General features: G+C 39.8%; 1 protein-coding gene across 1 annotated transcript; it reads left to right on the top strand.

Moving 5' to 3' along the window:
• Positions 1–4,836: 4,836 nt before the first annotated feature.
• Positions 4,837–8,438, top strand: LOC127078378 (alanine aminotransferase 1, mitochondrial). The gene is made up of 9 exons (XM_051018838.1): positions 4,837–5,299; positions 5,379–5,477; positions 6,895–6,945; positions 7,177–7,227; positions 7,334–7,399; positions 7,486–7,547; positions 7,891–7,969; positions 8,069–8,135; positions 8,234–8,438. The coding sequence occupies exons 1-8, from the start codon at positions 4,856–4,858 to the stop codon at positions 8,075–8,077; spliced, it is 861 nt and encodes a 286-aa protein (XP_050874795.1). The 5' UTR covers positions 4,837–4,855; the 3' UTR covers positions 8,078–8,135; positions 8,234–8,438.
• Positions 8,439–19,734: the final 11,296 nt, after the last annotated feature.

The raw sequence follows: 19,734 nt of genomic DNA, 5'->3' as shown, positions 1-19,734 counted from the left end.
TCCTAAGGTATTAACACCTAGGTTTCTAGTTTTGAAAACAAGTGAAGATGTTTGCACAAAAGTTTTCTAGTGTTGGGTTAAGGATGAAAACAAGGTTCAAGGTTAAGCACAAAATGGTGAGGGTTAAGGTTAAGGGACAAAGCCACAAGTAGGAGCTGCTTTCTTAAGATCATAGAAATGATCCAAGGAAGTTCCTTTGGAATCAGGCAACAAGCAATAAGCAAATAAGCAAAGTCACAGGAGCAACAAAACTGGAAATGGATTGCCAATCAATGGTCTTATATCCAACTCCGAAAACAAATGGGAAACAGAGTGCCAATCAATGGTCTTACGTCTGACTCCACCAAACAAAACAAAATAGGAAACAGATAGCCAATCACTGATCTTACATCTGACTCCACAAAAGGAACAAAATAGGAAACAGATAGCCAATCAATGGTCTTACATCTGACTCCATAAAAAGAAATAAACAGGAAATGGAGTGCCAATCAATGGTCTTATGTCCAGCTCCCCAAAAGGAACAGGAAACAGATAGCCAATCAATGGTCTTACATCTGACTCCTCAAAGAAAACACATAACAAAATGCAAAGTAAACATATGAATGATGCACAAATAAGCAAACAAGCAATCAATTATCACACGCTATACACAACCAAGAGGCTCATACAAGGCTGGGCTTTAGTCAAGGGGTCATATCAACCTCGACAAACAAGCCAGATATGTAAGGGTGTTAAGGCTCTTAACCTCTGACATTGACCGTCAAGGTGAGCAGATGAAATGGGAGATGAGGGTTAGAACTCATAGCTCTTAACCCTGGCCGAGGTGAGCTTGAATCAAAGAAGGTGTGGGAGTCCAGAATGAGGAACTCTATTCCACAATGACTGACTCTATATACAAGATTTTGGGTGTTTATTCAAATGCATCAGCACATAGTGCGAGCAAAGTGAAAGACTCAACTGAATAGCAGGGGATGGATTGCACATCCCTTCTATCTGCCAATTGCCTCTTCACTTAGGAGGACTTGAAGTACATGGCACAAAAGTAAACAATCAAAAACATTGCCTCTTAAGGAGGACTTCAGCCAAATGCCTGCCAAACATAAACGACAGGGCTTCCAGACTACATGGAGTTAGAGAGATTACCTAAGTGGTAAACCAACCACAAGCAAAGCAAAGCAACTCAAGTACTAAAGCTACTAAAGTACCTGTAAGAAAATCAAACAAGTCAATATTCACATTCAAACAAACTAAACAGACAGTCAACAGTGAGACAACCAATATACACAATGCAAGTCAACAACTCAAGTGAGTTAGCCACCCAAGGACCTAGAACACAATCAAAATTAGTTAAACAAAGCAAATTGTATCTTAAGCAAGGAGATTACATCATCCATTAGAACTAATTGCTTGAACCTGAAAGGCAAAGCTCATATTGTGAGTACAAACCCCTAGGGCAAAGCCTAGGGTCAAAGGTGAAGCAAAAAGTCAAAACAGCAACCAATATTCAACATAAAGCTCATTTAAACAAGTGAGAACATGTCCTAAAAAGGACCAAGTCAAAAGCATTAAGCAAAATCATCTAATGAGCAAGATATGGCAAAGGCAACTTCAAAGCACACAATTGGTCATCAAGAATGAAAATTCCATATTAAAACAGAAATGAATCAAACAATCCTGGAAACTTTTATGAGCATACAACATGTCAAACATAATCATCATGCCAAAAATTGTAAACAGAAAAGCTCATTTGACATAGAAATGAAAATGCACAAGTATGACATCAAATTGTGTGACACACATTGTCACACCAAAAGTCCATGTGTATAAAACAGTGATGAAAAATGCTAAAAATGAACAACCAAGCCTCAAACATCAAGCAACGTGTTGGGAACCAGCATATAAAATTTCATGGCAATTGGATCATTATTGAGCATTTCACAATAAAATGAATGAAGCATGTCACATATGCATACATGTCCAATCAACAGTCCACAATCAAAAATCCAGAAATGATAAAAATCAGAAAACCACATCATAAAATAATATACACTTCAAGGATCATGTGAGAAAAAATTTGGAATTATTTGTAATCGTTTTCAATTTTTAGTGATTTTTTGAAGTTGGAAGAAAATATGAAATAAAATGAACAAAGCACATGTTGAAATGGAGGGAAATGAAATGTTGGATTTAATTTGAAAAAGAGTGGAACCGGTGGGAATCGAACTCGGTAGCAATCAAAATGCGCTTGAAACAGAATAAATTCCAAAATGTCCAAAGCCAAAGATCGAAGCATGTATGCACTAAACGTTGTAGTTTCAATAATGAGGTGGCGCTTACAGTCAGCGAGTCAATGCGCACGCGTGGACAAGTCAACAGAATGCTAACCAATGGATTCGCCATGAGGCGCTCACGTGTACACACGCTGGCCAAAAACCCTAGCCAGCAAGGCCTATTATAGGCGGCGGTTCACACGGTGGTTTCCACCGTCTTCTTCGTGAAGACGACGGAGCTACAGTGCACGCGTGTGAAAAAATCTCCAGAAACAGGCAATGCATACACCATTCAAAAGCTTATAACATGTAGATCACAAATCTAACATCATTTTGGCCTAACAATCCATGGATATTGAGAATCGAAGGAAAACTTGTATGCATCCAAAACTTCAAATCATCATAACACAGTCAATACTCAACAATTTCAAAAACTACTTATATCAGCATGCTCAGCGTTCAAAGATCTACCTAAACATGGCAAAAGAATGGAGAATTAAGAGGTTCGAAAAACCTACCTCTTGAAGAGCAGTCACTGAAATCTGTAGATTCAAGGCTTGGCAAGTATCCAGATCTACTCCTGAGATGATATTATGAAGCTTTGTGCGTGAATTGAAGCTTGGAGATGCTTGGATCTAGCTCAAATGTCAGTTTCCATCTTCATGTTCTTGAGCTTGCACAGCTTGATTCTTCACCAAAACCTTCGATCCACACCTTGATCTACACTCAATGATGATCAGAGAACACAAATATGCAATAAAATTCAAGTACTATGTGAAGAAAATTGGAGTTTCAATGGAGAGAAAAATTTGGAGGGAAGACAAATTTGGATCTAGAATGTTCCAAAACCCCACAATTCTGTTAGGATTTGGTATTTATACTATGTGTTAATCCTACTGAAAAATGTAATTAGCAATGGTTAATTGAAATTAGCAAAAATAAGGTGCATGAGCAAAATTGGAAAATGTGGAGGTGCATGGTAAATTGGACGTGAACAGTACCACATGCATGATCAATTTCACTTAAAATCCTCTTATGAACACAATGGCAATGGTATTTGGCTCATGTAATGCACCAAATTCAAATTTGCAAATTTCCCTCCAAAATGTTCATGAATGAGCAAATGGTAATGTGATGAAATTTAATGCAATGTGATGATATATTTGGAAATTATATGTCATGAGAAGAAATATGCAAAAAGAGGCACTCATTTTGGAGTTTTGGTTCAAAAGTTATGGCTTGTTGAAGTTTCATGCACACTTGGCAATCATTTGATCATATCTCCTCAACCATTCATCAGATGCTCATGATCTAGGACTTTTTGGAAATGGGAGAGAGAGATCTTCAACTTTCATGTTGGACAAAAATTCATTTGAAGCTTCTTTGATGTTGCAAAGTTGAGTTGAATTTGGTCTAAAAACTTGCTATTTTTGGAAACTTGAAATTATAGGTCACTTTCCATTTTGGGAAATATTTGCACTGGCTTCAAATTCTTCAATTTAGATATTTGCCATGATGAATAGGCCTTGTTTTAACATGAATGAGATGAAGAAACTCAATTTCCACACTCATAGCATTCAGTTGACTGGCATTGGTCCTTAGATGACCTGAAAATGTTCTGATGAACTTGAGCCTCTGCCACTTGGGGAGTTTGCTCCAAAATGAACCTATAGCTCATATAAGCTCAATATAATGATCACATGATCCATATCTCAAGGAAAACCTCATCTCTTGCACAAAGGATTCACTTGAATTGCCTTGACCTGTTGACTGCTTAAGCTGCAAGACAAATGTTAGATGACATATTTTTGTACATTTTTGGTTAGTGATTAAAAGAAAAGAAAAGATATACAAATGCAAGCAAGGTGTTCAATGATCCTTGAGGCAATGCAATGTTATGATATGATGCCATGAGGGATCTTAGAGACAAAATTGGGGTCTTACAGCCACCTTCTTAATCAAATTTTCCATAACCTTTAGCCATTAGGTTTGAGTTATCTTTGTGGTAGATGTAATACTCACCTATATCCTTAGTGATGGACAATGAGTCTTCCATGCTTATTATAGGGTTAACCCCTCACTAGCATGTTGAAGCTATCCTCACATGGTGGATTTGTGGTTTGGTTGAGTTTTCTCCCTTTGATAACAAAAGACCTTAAGGCTTTTGGACCAATCAATTCACCAACCTTTTTTTGAGATTTTTACCCCGAACTACGAGGTTTTGATCCTAATCTTTTTATAAGATGGTATGTAGGCAATGGGTTTATCCATCCAAACACAAAATATAAATAAACTTGTATATTCTCTTCACTACGCCAAAAAGGTTTTTTAACAGCGCATCTTAGACAGCGCTTTTAAAAGAAAGCGCTGTCTAAGGTTAAAATAAAAATAAAACACGGAAAATGTTCTAAAAAAATAATGAAAGCGCTGTCTAAGGGGGGGTCTTAGACAGCGCTTTTAGAAAGCGCTGTCTAAGACCCCCCCTTAGACAGCGCTTTTAGAAAGCGCTTTTAAATATAGACCTTAGTCAGCGCTTTTGAGAAAGCGCTGTTTAAAGTCTTTCAATTAAAAAAAAACCCATTCCAATGGCTTTCACTTCTTCTCTCACTTCCCATTTTCTCTCTCTCCCAAACAAAAACCCATCCCTAACCCCTTTTCAATCTCAACCCTTCTTTTTCCCTACACTCCACCCAAAACCACTCTTATCATCACCTACTTCAATCTCAACCGTTGCTTCAGCGTCATCATCGAAAAACCCTTCCAGTAACAATAACCCTAAACAATCTAGACAAGATGAAGTTGTTGAGGTTGAAGTAGAAGAGGAACTTCCGTGGATTCAAGAAAAAGCTCTCGACCTCGTTGAGTTCACCGGTTCTGTTACCCAAGCGATTCCCGGTCCGAGAGTGGGTCCCACTTCGTTGCCGTGGATTCTCGCCGTTCCTCTTGGTTATGCTGGTCTCACTTTCGTTATCGCGTTTGTTAAAACCGTTAGGAAATTCAGTTCTCCCAAAGCACAACGCAGGAAATTGGTTGGTTTTTTTGTTTCTTTGGATTTTTTTTTGTTCATTGCGCTTATAGGAAATTATAATGTTTGTTTGTTTGTTTCAGGTTGGTAAAAATGCGTTGTTGTGTAAGTCTGTTGATGATTTGTTACAAAGAGGACGAGATGAAGTTAAGGTTGATGATCTCAAAGGAATCGAAAATAAGGTGAGTTATAGAAAATATTTACTTTAAATTGTAGTTGGGTATGATTCTAAATTGTGATTGTAGTTATGCTGCGAACCATGATATTGTCGCAGAATGCGAGCAAATGCAACCGCGATTTCAGTTGTAGAGACATCTAAAACCTTTATATTTTCGCTGTAGACCTGAGTTTGTAATTAATTTTTGTCGCAATCTTTGTTATTGTGAAAAATTGTATACAAATGTGACTGCAACTGCTGACACTTTATAGTCATAGAGATATAGAAAAACTCTTGATATTGCAGGTCTGTGTTGCAGTTGCAGACCTTTTTCTAAAACCTTGAATATGACATGTGGTCACTATTTGACATTTGCTGTTGAATAATATATGGCCTCACATTTTGTCAAGGGGTTATGGAATCACTTTTTGAATCTGCGTCAATAATGGGTAGAGAAGCTTTGTTCTTCCCCATGTTTGTTGATTTCTGATACAAACCAATATTCTCAACTATTTGAAATTAAAGAAACCCGCAAGATAGATGTAAATACAAGATTTATTGATGATAATAATTTGATTACATAGGGAAACTCTTTATTCACAACTAAGATTTTTTGGGTTGTAATGTAACAAGTGCTACCTTGATAGGAAGTATGTGGAGAAGTTTGTAGCAATAGTATAACTGACAGCAGAGTAGATTCTTCTTATCTGTTGAGAATCAGTGTCATACAATGCTAGGGTAACAGATTAAAAATCCACAGCAAGGTAAAATATTTCACTATCACGATTAAGGGTTGCTTGATATTGTAATGATCTGAGTTTTGAATTTGATTTCTGTTTGGTTATGTGACTGAGGATTGATTAATAGCTGATTTCTGATTTCTGTAGTGTTATGCTTAATTCAGTGCTTTTTGCTTTGTGTTTTTTTTGTACTATGATGGAATCAGTGAAATCATTTGTGGTAAAAGCAAGCTTTTAAAAAAAGTTATTGCTATTTCGGTCTGTACACGTCCGGGTGTTGCGGTCGCTGCGATGAGAATTAACCATAATTTGTTCTTTATCATAAAAACAGTGAATAACAGTATGGGTATAGGCATCTTTCGATGCGGTTTTGTCGCGGCCATAATTGGTTCTTTGTCTAATAGTTTGATGGTTTAGTGTATATTTGGATTGACGGCGACTTACAATAAATCATAGTGAAATCATATTGATAGAATTTGTTGAAGCTGAAAATGTAGTGATTCTGTTAAACTCAACTTTAATCTATCTAAGCATGGACCTGCACTTCTTAGGCTATTTAACTGAGTTTTTCTTATATCAACAAGAAAATTTTCTTGATTTGTGAAATTTTTTTGGATCAGAATAACTGCTTCACTTTACTGACATCGATATTTAATCTTCGGTTACTTGCTTGTTTGAAACATTGGTTTTTTTCTTGCTTAGGTTCTGAAATGTCAGTATGCTGTTCGAGGAGAGATTGTTACACTTGCTCAGGTACTGTGATTTTCCTGTATATTGTGTTAGTGAAATCAAGTTTCATTGAGAAGGTATTTCTGTTTCAGACAGATTTTTCTGATAGAAACATTTTATATATTTTACTTGACAAATTAACTAAGAACACTTGCCACAGTGCTCTTCTAAGACTGTATAGCTCGAATATTGAAATTGTCTTTGCTGTTTGAAGTTTATAATATTTATCTAACATACAATGCCTTAATGCTGCAGAATTTGCAAAAAGATTTGCTGGCCAATCCAGACGCTCATTCTTTTGATGAGGTATTTCTCCTTTTCAACTTTATATCCTCGGGAGTTGATGAACTCTTTGGGTTTTCTACATTTGTTTTGTTTCCTCTCCTCTCACTTTTCTTTTATCTGAAATTAGATAATTTACTGCAACATTGGAAATCCTCAGTCTCTTGGCCAGCAGCCAATAACTTTTTTCCGAGAGGTTTGTTTTTTATAATTCTGTATGGTGAATGCAGCTAATTTGATATGAATTGAGTACTGATTATTCTACAATCTCATCTCTGCCAGGTTCTTGCATTATGTGACTATCCAGCTCTTTTGGACAAAAGTGAAACTCAGGGTTTGTTCAGGTATTAGGATAAAATAAAACATAGCGGAACAGTAATCTTAGCGGTTTTGTGGATGGAAAATATATTAGTGATTGAATTGTCTATCCACAACATCAAAATTGAATTTGAATATGTTAATGAATATCAGATTTCTAATCCATTTTTACGGTGTTGTAGTCTATCCTTTGAAGCAAAGTAAATTTGCTTTTGTTACTGATGATTTTAAGTTGTAGGTTTTGATTAATGTCTAAGTAATGGAATTTGAACGAATCACTATTTTTCCATGATACTCTTACTCTTGTTGGTTTTAATATTCTGATAGTCTTTATAAATTACGTTGAAGTTGACCTTTGACATATTGCAGTGCTGATTCAATAGAACGAGCTTGGCAGATTGTGGATCAGATTCCTGGGAGAGCAACGGGTGCCTATAGTCATAGTCAGGTATTGATGGGGTTATCTAATTTGGTTTATTTGATTATTATCCCTTTATGTTAATGATGTTTACTTTATGTTAATCCGGTTTACTTTATGTTTCAAAAGAGGTGTTAATCCGGTTTACTTTATGCGAGATACTCTTGCTTTGGGCCGATTAAAGATTCCCACCAATGTATGTATTTCTAACTTATGAGTTATTTTTATATTTACACATATCTCATATAATTAAATAGTTGGAATTAATTCAAAATATGTTATATTATTATGTAGTACTTTGATGAATTCAAGTGTGCATTTTATACAAAGGATCAAGTGGACGAAATCAAAGAGGAGTGGTGTCAATTCATGATAGAGCTCAATGTTTGTTCATAAATTTATGTAATTAATGTGTACATTTGTAGTATATGTTATGACTTGTAAATGTGTACATAAATTTGTATATATTTTGATACATTTAAGGCAAAATTGGTTTGAATTGGTATATATATATATTTGTTAGCCAAAAATTGGTAGAAAAAAGGCCAAAATGGCATATATAAAATGTGATAATTGTCTGTCAAAATCTGGTTGAAAACAGGTAGAAATTCTGGTTTATAAACCTGGAAAAAATGTGGTTTAAAACAAAAGCTTCAAAAATTTTCGTATACCTTAGACAGCGCTTTTGTAAAAAGCGCTGTCTAAGGGGGGGATTAGAAAGCGCTTTAGGCAAAAGCGCTGTCTAAGGGGGGGGCTTAGACAGCGCTTTTTGAAAAGCGCTGTCTAAGGTATACCTAAAAAAATTAAAATAGGAGGGTCTTAGAAAGCGCTTTTGGCCAAAGCGCTGTCTAAGGGGGTGGGGCTTAGACAACTCTTTTCAAAAGCGCTGTCTAAGGTATACCTAAAAAATTTAAAATAAGAGGGTCTTATAAAGCGCTTTTGGCCAAAGCGCTGTCTAAGGGGGGGGGGGGGGGGGGGGGGCTTAGACAGCGCTTTTAAGATTTAAAAAAGCGTTGTCTAAACCTCTAGCAGCGGAGGTTTAGACAGCGCTTTAAAGCGCTGTCTAAGGCTAAAAAAAGCGCTGTCTAAGGTCTTGTCTGTTGTAGTGCTTCTCATCTCTTCAATCATGTTTGCACAAACAAATTTTCATAAAAACAACAACCTTTACAACAAGTATGAAAAGGGCTCCCTAGGAGTACCTAGGATGTTTTGGGTGCCTAACACCTTCCCATTGCATAACCAACCCCCTTACCCAGATCTCTGTTCCTTTTACTAGTTTTTGTTAAAACTATTAGGTTTTTGTTCGCTTTCTAACCATTCCTTTGGATAAAAAGAAGTGCGGTGGCGACTCGACTTGTATGATTTACCTTGGATTTAGCCAATATCTCTAATGGTAACGAATACCCCGCTACAGAAAAGTGGCGACTCTGCTGGGGACATTTGCCTAGTGGGTTTTGCCAACTTTTCATGCTTGTTGTATTGTATTATTTTGTGATATATTTTTGTGCGATTTAGGATTACTGTATTGTATGTAATGATTGATTTGCTTGATATTAATTCCTTGTATGCTTGGTGATCTTTGTGAGATGAGTTCTATACCCGGACTCGAGTGCACTTAGGATAGGAGAATGGCGTAGTCTTGTTGACTTGTGTGGAGTTATTCCTTAGCAAGTTGACTTGCAAGTCCATTCACTTGGTGGAGGTCATGTTGGGATCAATAATGTCACACAAGTAAGTTGTGGTTAGACATTACTGTTTCCAATATAGACCTTAGAAGCCAAGGACCTTAGTTTACCAAGCCCATCTTGGCCTATTCTTAGGATGTAGTGCGAAAGTCGTTCAAATGTAGGATTTGATACGATTGTTACGCGATACTACACTCATAAGCGTCTCTCTTGAGAATATTTTTGGAATACGAGTAGTCGTTCCTCCGATAATATCCAAAAGATGGGATGATGACTATGGGAACCTCTTGTAGAACATGTTTGGCAGGTTTAAACCCTAGTACACTCCCTTTGGGTGGTTCTTAACCTAAACTCCATGCTCGTGACTTACAACAAACCCTTTGATTCATGTTTGATCCGTTCGTGCCTCCTTAATATCAATGGAACTTGGGTGTTGATAAAGTGTAACCTATAATCCACCAAAATGGATGATTGATATTAAGGATAACATGATCCATCCCATGACCTTTGTTTGGTGTGCTTTGCTTGATCCTTAAGTGTGATTGTTGCATTCATGCATCCATGCACTCATTTGCATCCATATCATCAATAATGAAGAAAATTTTAAAGGAACTTAAAGGGTTTATTTGCAAAATTTTCAGACATGGAAAGACAAAGAAGGAATACAAAGAAGTACAGCTTCAGACAGCCAGATTAGAAAGAGTTAAGGAATCTGACATCCTATGTATTAGATCCTTTGGGTTTCAAAGCTCGTTTTGGGAAGCTTCTTCCTCTTCTGACTACTCAGGTGGATGAAGGGTTGATGAGTGTATTGGTGCAGTTTTATGATCCCTTGTACCGTTGCTTCACGTTTCCGGATTTCCGGCTTTTGCCTACGCTTGAAGAGTATGCCTATCTTATGGGTATACCTATTCTAGACCAGTTGTCGTTCAGTGGCTTGGAGAGTATTCCTACTTCTCAAGAGATAGCTGACATGTTGCACATAGATGAATCTCTGGTTGATGCTCATATGACTACCAAAGGTGGAATTCAAGGTCCCCCTTTTGAGTTTCTCATTGCTCAAGCTACTATCTATGGGAAGGCCATGAGTAAGGATGCCTTTGAAGCCATATTCGTACTTCTCATCTATGGGTTAGTGTTGTTCCCCAACATCGACAAGTTTGTGGATGTGAACGCTATTAGGATTTTCTCTAGTCTTAATCCCGTTCTGACTCTGTTGGGTGATGCCTATTTCTCTTTGCATATGAGGAATGCAAAGGGTGGTGGTGCCATTGTGTGCTGTTTGCCTCTGTTGTATAAGTGGTTTATTTCTCACTTACCGCAGACGGTCGCTTTCAAGGAGAACAAAAGATGTCTACGGTGGTGTACGAGACTTATGTCTCTCACTAATGATGATATCTCTTGGTATAACCGTGTGTATGATGGTGTGCAGATTATCGACTCTTGTGGTGAATTTTCCAATGTACCTCTTCTTGGTACATGTGGTGGGATTAACTACAACCCTGTTTTGGTGGGTCGTCAGCTTGGGTTCCCCCTAAAGGATAAACCTAATAACATTCTGTTAGAGGGTGTGTTCTTTCAGGAGGGTAAAGATCCCCAAGGCTTGAAGGGCAGAATGGTCCGCGCTTGGCGCAAGATTCATAGGAAAGGAAGGAAAGAGTTGGGTCCTAAGAATTGTGTTGCTATGGAGCCTTACACCGCTTGGGTTAGGAAGAGAGCGTCTGAGTATCTCATGCCTTACGAGTATCTAAGACCTACGCCTTTGGTTATGGTTGGGCCTTTAACCCTCCCTAACCAAGGAGTAGAGGAGTTGAGAGACGAAGACCGATCACGTGCTTGGATCCTTGAAAGGGAAGAGTTGCTTCAGCAGATCAGAGAGAAGGATGCTTTGATAGAGTTCCTCGAACATCAGGTTATTGATGATCCTGATGATGCATATACTTCTCTACTTCCTCAGTCTTCCAAGTTTTGGAAGAGGAAGTATGATCGACTCGCCAAGGAGAAGGCGGATATGGAGGCAGCCTATGAGAGGGAGGTGAAGAGACTTCCCGCATCCTATCTTCCTGTGTCCCGAGCTTTGGATGATTGTTTCTAGGGATCCATAGGATGACTATTTTCCTTTTCTCTTGTATATGATTGACAATGTTGTACTTCTTTTCCGCTGATATTATTTGATGAGATATTTCCATATATGACAAATGTTTAATATTTCCAAAATTTGCAAATAAAACCCTAGAGTTCCTTTGAAATAAAAACAAATCATATGCACAAACATTGCATGCATCATGTGCATAAGCAGGTTTTGTTCCCGGCTTCTTGTCCTGTGGTCTAACTCTGTGTTCTTCATTTATTTTGAAGACAGGCTGACTCACCGGTATTACACCAGAGCCAACATTTCGAGACTGATGGATCACCTAGAACAAGAGAACTGTGAGCTGAAAGAGGAAGTGGCCAGATTAAGTGCTTTGATGGAATCATTCTTGGCTGCCCAGAGCCAGTCCTCTCCGACACCTTCAACTCCTCCCCAAAGGACAGTCATCTCTGAGATTGTCTCCTCAACTGTGCCTGCAGCCAGTGCACACTTTGCTCCAACGGCCATGCCAGCCGGATTCCCATGGGGGATGCCTCCTAATTTTATGCCTGAGGGTCCTGCTCCCACCTTTTCTTCTATGCCGACATCTAGCCCGGTCCTTGTCGTCCCTCCTCCTGTCGTGCATACTATACCCAGAGTAGACGACACCATCTATCATTCTGAGCTGTCTGAGGGCCCAGATGTCTATGAGAAGATGGACGCTATGAACGATCAATTTCTTGAGCTCCGCAAGGAATTGAAAACTCTCAGAGGGAAGGATCTTTTTGGCAAGTCTGCTGCCGAACTGTGCTTGGTTCCCAATGTGAAGATCCTTGTGAAATTCAAGGTCCCTGACTTTGAAAAGTACAAGGGAAATACTTATCCTCTCAGCCACCTGGTCATGTATGCCAGGAAGATGTCAACTCAGACCGACAACGATCAGCTACTCATCCACTACTTTCAGGACAGTCTGTCCGGTGCCGCCCTGCGTTGGTATATGGGTTTAGACGGTGCGAACATCCAATCCTTCAATGATCTTGGCGAGGCCTTCGTCAGGAAGTACAAGTATAATGTGGATATGGCTCCCGATAGGGATCAATTGAGGGTCATGTCCCAGAAGGACAAGGAAACATTCAAAGAATACGCCCAGAGGTGGCGAGAGTTGGCAGCACAAATCGTGCCTCCGCTAGAAGAGAAGGAAATGACCAAGATCTTTCTGAAGACCTTGAGTTCATTCTATTATGAGTGGATGATTGCTAGCGCTCCTTCTGACTTCACCGAAATGGTGAATATGGGGATGCGTCTAGAAGAAGGGGTTAGAGAAGGACGTCTAACCAGAGAAGAAGGCCCTTCCACCAAACATTATGGGGCGTTTTCAAAGAAGAAAGATGGAGAGGCACATGCCGTGACTTCCCATGTGAAACCTAGAAGACCCTCGGTGAGGAGGAAGACCGTGCGTCCCGCCGGTAACCAGCACTAGGTGGCTCATATAGCACCTGTTTTCAGAGACAATCAACAGTATCAGCAACACAACAACAATCAACAATCACATCCGCAATATCAACAACAATAGCATCGTCCGCAGCAGCAAGCCTACCAGCCTCGAAATAGTAATCAAACCAGCACAAGTTACGAGAGGAAAAGGGTCACTTTCGATCCTATTCCGATGACGTATGTAGAATTATATCCCTCTTTTATAGAGAGGAAGTTGATTACTCCGAGAGACCCACCGGCTATACCTGCTAACCCCCAGTGGTGGTATAAGCCTGAATTACATTGTGTTTATCATTCTGGTGCTCCCGGCCACGATGTGGAGAATTGTTACCATTTGAAGACCAAGGTTCAAGACCTTGTGTGGTGTGGCATTCTGTGTTTCGAGGACGTAGGTCCTAATATGAAGAAGAACCCATTGCCCGAGCATGGGAAATCTGTCAACATGGTCCAGGGCTGCCCTGGCAAGTACAAAGTCAAATATGTCAGTCATATTCGACAGTCCCTTGTCGAAATGCATCGTCTGCTATGTGATTACAGTCATTATGAGCACGACCATGATAGATGTTGAGTATGCTCTGTTAACCGATTGGATTGTCGCCAGGTGCGCAAGGATATTCAGGAAATGCTGGATGAAGGAGTCATTGAGATTCTTTAGAATAGGAATGTTGACGAAGATGAGCCTGAGGTCAACGTAATTTCCCCAGTATTCCGGATGCCCGAGCCTGTTATCATAAAGTATGATGGTAGCAAGCAGAAGGCTTCTCCTGTTCTTATCATTAAGCCTGCCGGTCCAGTACCGTACTCTTCCGAAAAAGAAATTCCTTTTCGTTACAACGCTGTTGCTGTAGAAGATGGGAAAGAAGTGTCCTTACCATCTTCCTCTGTTGTTAATATCACGGATGTTAGTGGTTTGACCCGCAGTGGTCGTGTGTTTTCAGCACCTCCCAAGCCCCAGGCTGATGCTGGTTTTGTTGAACGCCCGATTGGGAATGCTGTAAGCACCCAGAATCCGGCACTTGTTGTTAAGCCCTCCTCTACATTGATAACTCCTACTTCTGTTGGCCCAAGCGGCAATGTGAAAGAAGACTGTGATGAGATGCTAAGGCTCATCAAGAAAAGTGAGTACAATGTTGTAGACCAGCTTCTACAAACACCATCCAAGATATCGGTGTTATCTTTGCTCTTGAATTCAGAACCACATAGAGAAGCACTGCAGAAGGTATTTGATGTGGCATATGTAGATCATGACGTCACAATAGAACAATTCGATAGCATTGTTGCAAACATTACCGCTTGTAACAACTTGAGTTTCTGTGACTCTGATCTCCCTGAGGAGGGAAGAGACCACAACTTGGCTATACACATATCTATGAACTGCAAAGACGACGCCATGTCCAATGTGCTGGTGGACACTGGGTCATCACTGAACGTATTGCCAAAAACCACTCTTTCTAAACTATCTTATCAAGGGCCTCCCATGAGGCATAGTGGAATTGTTGTGAAAGCTTTTGATGGGTCGCGTAAAATGGTGATTGGGGAAGTTGATCTCCCAGTCAAAATCGGACTGAGTGATTTCCAGATTACCATCCAGGTTATGGATATCCACTCGTCGTATAGTTGTCTCTTAGGCAGACCATGGATTCACGAGGCAGGCGCCATGACATCCACCCTACACCAGAAACTAAAATTCGTGAAGAATAAGAAGCTGGTAGTGGTAGGGGGAGAAAAGGCTCTCCTGGTTAGCCACTTGTCTTCCTTCTCATATATAGATGCTGAGGATGAAGTTGGAACTCCTTTCCAAGCTTTGTCTATTGCTGAGCCTATTGAGAAGAGAACTCCTTCATTTGTTTCCTATAAAGATGCAAAATTGGCCATTGAGTGTGGCGCAACTGCTGGTTTAGGGAAAATGATTGAGCTAGAAGACAACAAGTCTCGGGCTGACATAGGTTATTCCTCTAGGGTGTTCAACGAGGAAGGGTTGTTCAAAAGTGGAGGTTTCATCCGCACCGGTCAGGATGAAGAAGCTGCTGCGGTCTTGGAAGAAGATACCGAGGATTCTGGCAATTTCATCATCCCTGGAGGGGTCTGCAATAATTGGGTCGCTGTGGATATTCCAACAGTTATCCATAAGTCAACGTAATGATCACTTCGTTAAAAAACCCTTCTCCCATGCCAAAAGGAGGAGTGATGGCATTGTTGGCACATAAATACAATGATATTTTCATTCAATAAATTCATGTTAAATGTTTGTTTTTCCAATTATTTTCCCTTTTCGTTTTTTTTGCATGAAATTGGTGATCACATAAAACCTAAAAAGAAAAAAAAAACCAATCTTTTCATCTGCATAATGGTTTGCCTTGTTTAATTTCTAAAGCTTTTCATATTCAAAATCATTATGCAGGTTGATCAAACCCATTGAACATAATGATCCAACACCATCTCCCAATTTTGAATTCCCTGTATTTGAGGCGGAAGAAGATGATGTTGAAGAGATTCCTGACGAGATTACCCGTCTACTTGAGCATGAAGAGAAGATCATTCAGCCGCATCTCGAGAATCTGGAAACAATCAACTTGGGGTCTGAAGATTGTGTGCGAGAAGTGAAGATTGGGGCACTCCTGGAAGAATCTATCAAGAAGGGGTTGATTGAATTGCTACGAGAATATGTTGATGTCTTTGCATGGTCATATGAAGACATGCCAGGTCTATATACAGATATTGTGCAACATTTCTTACCTTTAAAGCATGAGTGTGTGCCTGTAAAGCAGAAGCTCAGAAGAACTCATCTTGATATGGCAGTGAATATCAAAGAAGAAGTTCATAAGCAAATTGATGCGGGGTTTCTGGTGACTTCTACAGATCCTCAATGGGTGGCCAATATTGTGCCCGTACCTAAGAAAGATGGAAAAGTCCGAATGTGTGTGGACTATAGAGACTTGAATAAAGCTAGTCCGAAAGATGATTTCCCTCTACCACACATTGATATGTTGGTAGATAATAAAGCTAAATTCAATGTCTTCTCATTCATGGATGGATTTTCCGGATATAATCAAATTAAAATGGCACCCGAGGATATGGAGAATACAACATTCATGACACCTTAGGGAACATTCTGTTATCAAGTGATGCCCTTCGGTTTGAAGAACGTCGGAGCCACGTATCAACGAGCTGTGACCACCTTGTTTCATGATATGATGCATAAGGAGATCGAGGTGTATGTTGATGATATGATTGCTTAGTCAAGAACGGAAGTTGAACATGTAGAGCATTTGTTGAAGCTTTTCCAGCGCTTGAGGAAGTACAAGCTTCGTCTGAATCCCAACAAGTGTACATTTGGAGTCCGTTCCGGCAAGTTATTGGGCTTTATTGTTAGTGAAAGAGGTATTGAGGTTGATCCTGCAAAGGTCAAAGCAATACAAGAGATGCCTGCGCCCAAAACTGAGAAGCAAGTCTGAGGTTTTATTGGCCGCTTGAATTATATTTCCAGATTCATATCCCACATGACTGCCACATGTGCGCCGATATTCAAGCTCCTCCGGAAAGATCAGTCCCATGATTGGACCGAGGATTGCCAAAAAGCTTTCGACAGTATTAAAGAGTATCTTTCTGAACCTCTGATTCTGTCTCCGCCTGTAGAAGGAATACCTTTGATCATGTATCTGACTATTCTTGAAGACTAAATGGGTTGTGTCCTTGGTCAGCAAGACGAATCAGGGAAGAAGGAGTATGCTATTTATTACCTGAGTAAGAAGTTCACTGATTGTGAGTCTCGATACTCAATGCTTGAGAAGACATGTTGTGCTTTGGCTTGGGTTGCTAAGCGCTTACGCCAGTATATGTTGAATCATACGACTTGGTTGATATCCAGAATGGATCCAATCAAGTACATCTTCGAGAAGCCTGCTTTAACTGGGAGGATTGCCCGTTGGCAGATGTTGTTATCTGAGTATGATATCGAGTATCGAGCTCAAAAGGCTATTAAAGGTAATATCTTGGCTGACCACTTGGCACATCAGCCTATTGAAGATTATCAGTCAGTTCAGTATGAATTCCCAGATGAGGAGATTCTGTATTTGAAAATGAAAGATTGCGATGAGCCTACACTCGATGAAGGGCCAGAGCCTGGTTCTAAATGGAGTATGGTATTTGATGGCGCTGTAAATCAGTATGGAAATGGTATTGGGGCAGTGATTATTACTCCTCAGGGCACACATATTCCTTTTACAGCAAGGCTAACTTTCAAATGCACGAATAATATGGCTGAGTATGAGGCCTGTATTATGGGTTTAGAAGAGTGTCTTGATCTAAGGATCAAGCATCTTGATGTATATGGAGATTCGGCCCTCGTTGTTAATCAGATTAAGGGTGAATGGGAAACGAATCAGCCTGGTCTCATTCCATATAGAGATTATGCTAGGAGGATTTCAACGTTCTTTACTGAGGTTGACTTCCATCATATTCCTCGAGACGAGAATCGGATGACAGATGCTCTTGCTACACTTGCTTCAATGATTGTGGTAAAACTTCGGAATGAAGTCCCCAATATCACTGTGATACGCTTGGACAGACCAGCTCATGTATTTGCAGTAGAAGAAGCGAAAGATGATAAGCCATGGTATTATGACATCAAGTGTTTCCTTCAGAACCAGGTTTACCCGCCTGGGGCATCTCTGAAAGATAGGAAGACTTTGAGGAGATTGTCAGGAAGTTTCTACCTCAATGGCAAAGTGCTTTATAAGAGAAATTTTGACATGGTTCTGCTCAGATGCGTGGATAGGCACGAAGCAGACCTGCTAATGACTGAGGTCCATGAAGGTTCATTTGGTACTCATTCCAATGGGCATGCCATGGCTAGAAAGATGTTGAGAGCAGGCTACTATTGGCTGACAATGGAGTCTGACTGCTGCAAATACGTGAAGAAATGCCATAAGTGTCAAATTTGTGCGGATAGGATTCATATTCCTTCGATACTTCTGAATGTGATTTCATCACCATGGCCCTTCTCCATGTGGGGAATTGACATGATTGGCATGATAGAGCCGAAAGCGTCCAACGGGCACAAATTTATTCTCATAGCAATTGATTACTTCACCAAATGGGTTGAAGCGGCATCATATGCAAATGTGACCAGGCAGGTGGTAGTGAAATTTATCAAGAATCAGCTTATATGCCGTTATGGTGTGCCAGATAAGATCATTACTAATAATGGATCTAACTTGAATAACAAAATGATGAAAGAGCTGTGTAGTGAGTTCAAGATCGCACATCATAATTCCTCTCCTTACAGACCCAAGATGAATGGGGCTATTGAAGTTGCTAATAAGAACATCAAGAAGATTATCCAGAAGATGGTTGTCACGTACAAGGATTGGCATGAGATGTTGCCATTTGCTTTACATGGATACGGTACGTCTGTCCGCACTTCAACAGGGGCAACCCATTTCTCTCTTGTTTATGGCATGGAGGTTGTACTCCCAGTAGAGGTGGAGATCCCATCAATGAGAGTCTTGTTGGAGGCCAAGTTGACGGATGCTGAATGGGTTCAGAGTCGTTATGACCAGCTGAATTTGATAGAAGAGAAGAGATTGACTGCCATGTGCCATGGTCAGTTATATCAACAGAGAATGAAGAAAGCTTTTGATAAGAAGGTCAAGCCTCGCGTGTTCCGATAAGGTGACCTTGTGCTCAAGAAAGTCTTGTCTTTCGCGCCCGATTCCAGGGGCAAGTGGACTCCAAACTATGAAGGTCCATATGTTGTTAAGAGAGCCTTTTCAGGCGGTGCTTTGATACTTACAACTATGGATGGGAAGGATTTCACTCGTCCTGTGAATTCAGATGCAGTCAAGAAATACTTCGCCTAAAAATAAAAACAGAATAGCTCGCTAAGTTGAAAACCCGAAAGGGCGGCTTAGGCAAAAATGAGCGTCTCGGTGGATTGAAAACTCGAAAGTGCGATCCAGGCAAAAGTTAGAGACATAAAAAAATGAATATTTGTATCCCGCTAGATTGAGTACCCCACCCTGGGGCAATCCAGGCAAAAATTAGGGACTTGGCAAGTAACTGCATCCTGACAAGACTTTGTTCTACAACTGTCATCCGTCAGAGATTCTTGCTCATTCGTCATCAACTGAAGCTTCGAATGCATCGAATTCAAAATTGGTGGAGAAATGGTCATTATGTTCAATGTAGCCCTTTTCCAATATATATCACCAATTTCAAATTTGTAAAGATCTATGGAGTCTTGCCATTTGCGGACTACCATTCCATCAAATAAATTTGAGCCTTTTATCCAATTACTTGCACTCTTCTTTGTTTCTATTCAACAAATGTTTTGTATGCTTTTAATTGAGAAAATATCATTGTTTTGAAAAAATGAATTTTTCATAACTTGTTTTTAAACGAGGTGAACATTCACAGTGATGAAAAGGATACTTAGGAGATCCTCAGTGCTCTCCCAAGGATGGGATGATCTCCAACAGGGTAAGACATTTGTTCATATTCCTGGCATGACTGTATGTTTTTCCTTCGGAGCCCTAAGTGGTATG

Source organism: Lathyrus oleraceus, chromosome 5 (genome assembly GCF_024323335.1).
Source record: "Lathyrus oleraceus cultivar Zhongwan6 chromosome 5, CAAS_Psat_ZW6_1.0, whole genome shotgun sequence".
Classification (NCBI taxonomy): domain Eukaryota; kingdom Viridiplantae; phylum Streptophyta; class Magnoliopsida; order Fabales; family Fabaceae; genus Lathyrus; species Lathyrus oleraceus.
The sequence above is the reverse complement of the archived record's forward strand: the minus strand, read 5'-3'. Positions and strand labels throughout refer to the sequence as shown.